The 2,477-nt window shown below is 58.6% G+C and overlaps 1 protein-coding gene across 4 annotated transcripts in view; it reads left to right on the top strand.

The window, feature by feature from the left end:
* Nucleotides 1–355: 355 nt before the first annotated feature.
* The window catches only part of CDKN1A (cyclin dependent kinase inhibitor 1A), an 11,758-nt gene continuing 9,636 nt past the window's right edge, over nt 356–2,477 (top strand). The window contains exon 1 of one of the 4 annotated variants that reach the window (XM_082228252.1): nt 356–647. In XM_082228252.1, coding sequence (XP_082084378.1) covers nt 371–647 — 277 coding nt within the window. In that variant the 5' untranslated portion in view covers nt 356–370. Of the gene's footprint in view, nt 648–1,251; nt 1,289–1,473; nt 1,626–2,477 lie in introns of those variants that run through there. The other 3 variants (XM_082228254.1, XM_082228253.1, XM_082228255.1) reach the window with 3 other exon arrangements.

Genomic DNA, 2,477 nt, shown 5'->3' with positions numbered 1-2,477 from the left:
TTAATTCGCTAGGAGGAAGGAAAGGTGTGTGAGTTGGTTGGTTGGTTGGCTGGTTAGTTGGTTGGTTGGCTGGTTGGTTGGCTGCCAGCCGGCCAGCCTAAGGAGTGCGGATGTTCTAAGAGCTCATATTTGCAGAAATTTTCAAGGCATGTCTAAAAATACTTTTGAGTGCTTTTCCACACAGGACACGGCAGTCTGTGTTAATACTGGGCAGGGAAAACGTACAAAGAGTCGCTTAAGAAACAAAGCGCAACCGAGCCGACACTCTTCCCGGTGTTTTGCAGAGGGGACACGGCCGGTTTACATCTTGCAGCATACCCCCCCGCGCTCCTCGAGTCGGGGCCGCGGCTCTTTGTGCTCGTAGACGTGGATGCCGGCGTACCTTTGCGGAAGAATTCGTCGGCGGCGCGATTCCTTTTCGGGCGTGTGTGCAAGCGAGGACCCAGGCAGTCAACAACGAAGACCAGGAAGGAGGCGCTCTGGAAATTCCTCGGAGGCGGGGAAAAGAGGCGCGAGGCCCCGCCCCTTCACGAGAGGGGGCGGAGTCTTGGAAAGGCTTTATGTAGTCCTGCCGGGAGCTGCTACGCTCACAGCTACCGAGAGCAGAGGGCGCCTCCGAGCGAAGGACGGCAGCGAGAGAGAGAGAGGTGAGCGCTGCGTTCTCCCGTCTGGGAGCCAGAGGGTCTTGGGCAGCTCTCAATGCTGAGTAGGGGGAGGGCGGCATTGTAACGTGCATGGGAAATATTTAAGGTATCGGAAACAGGAACATTTATCCGTGATTGTGATGGAGAAACTGCGTCGTTGTCTCCCACCCTATCCCCATTTCGGAGGTGGCAGCCCCCTCGCTTCCTCCCTTGATGTCCTTCGATCTTCGCTCCGCCTGGGATTTTTTCCTTTCATCCTTATTTGCGGAGGTCAGCTATGCTGCGGAGGGAGAGAGCGCATCCCGGCTTCTTACTCCCTGCTCACCCTCATCCACCTTGTGTAACGTCGAAGATTTCGTGTTTTGTCTTCGGGTGGGGAAATATTAGTGGACCAGCCCTGACCCCGTCTGGGGTGGGGGAAGATTCTCTTTCGCTCCCCACCCTTCTTTCGTTTCCCAGCGTCCAGGAGACGTCGCCTTCCCTTTTCATCCCTTGAGCCACCTGTTCTTTCCATCTCTAGCCACTCCCTTAGACAGCCTGGAGAGCTTCGGCGTGGCTTTTCGACTTCACCTCGGAATTCTCCCACCTGCTCACGAGAGGAGATGGACAGGGGACCCTTAAAATGGGTTCGGTCGGTTTTGGGGGTACGTGCACCTCCCCGAAGTGCGCGATGGCGGTGCTGTCCATCGCAATCGGAAGAGCCTGGCGACTCCTCCGCTCGCTGTCCAAACACGACGGCATTGTTTGTTCGGATTTGCGTGTTGCTTATGTATGTCACCCTGTTCCTGAAGACTCGGGGGCCACAACCTGAGCGCTTAACGGGAGGGGAGAGGGGCAGGGATGCGCTTGCGCGTAACCAGCACTGATCATGCACACCGAAACCAAAAACGTCTCGGGTAGGTGCTACGCCTACTACTAATCAGTTGTTGACAGATGAGCAGACTGACGCTCCCCAAAAGAAGCGCGGAGCGGCCAGTGCGGGTGACCAAGCGGTACATTGTTTTGCTGGATGACGAGATACTTTATCTGTGCGCCTTTGCAGGGAGGTGCCTGTTTGTCTGTCTGAGTCAGGTAGCGGCTGGAGAGCTGTCCGGGCATAAGTCTCGGGCCCCGCTCGGCGCAAGGAGCAGGAGGGCCTTGCAAAGCAACCTTTGGAAGCGAGGGTGAACATTTGGAGAGGGCGCGGGGTGGGGCAGAGAGAAGGGAGAGCACCTTAGGGCCATGAAAGGATCTGGGCTTCATCCCACCGCTTGGGTAATGGCGATGCCCCACGCAGCCCAAGCCCTTTGCGGGCCCTTCCTGCGCCTTGCGAGAGGGGGCGCTGTCGAGCCGGCAGCCGGACGGTGACTTTGCACGGCCAGGAGAGCCTGCCGGGGCATGTCCCGGCTTGCAGGAGGCGGCGACTACCGCTCAGCTTTGCGGGGGGGGGGGGGGGAGAGAGAGAGGTAGTCAGGCGGCGGCTGTGACTCAGTGGCAGTCACTCACTCGCTCCCCGCCGGGGACCTGATGTAAGAGGGCCGCCCTCGAGTGTTCCGGCGGGGCTGCCTTTCCTATAGTAGGGGGTAAAAAAGAGAGGAGGCTGCGGGTTTTCGCTTCGCTCGCCGAGCCTGAAGACAGGAAGAGACGGGGGGGGGGAGGAGAAGCCCCGCCTGGGTGGAACTTGCAAGACGCGCACGAGCTGATTTTTGACTCTCCGCCCAGCCCGCCCCGATGTTCTGTTCTCTCGGGCCGGGAACTCCTTGTTCCCAAGCCGAGTTTTATTTTGTGCTTGTTGTGCTCACAGGAGCGTCACTCAGCCCCATTACGCCGCTTTGAAAGAGGCGCGCGCAAACC

The sequence above is a fragment of the Podarcis vaucheri genome (genome assembly GCF_965113315.1).
Source record: "Podarcis vaucheri genome assembly, chromosome: 6".
Classification (NCBI taxonomy): Eukaryota; Metazoa; Chordata; class Lepidosauria; order Squamata; family Lacertidae; genus Podarcis; species Podarcis vaucheri.
The sequence above is the reverse complement of the archived record's forward strand: the minus strand, read 5'-3'. Positions and strand labels throughout refer to the sequence as shown.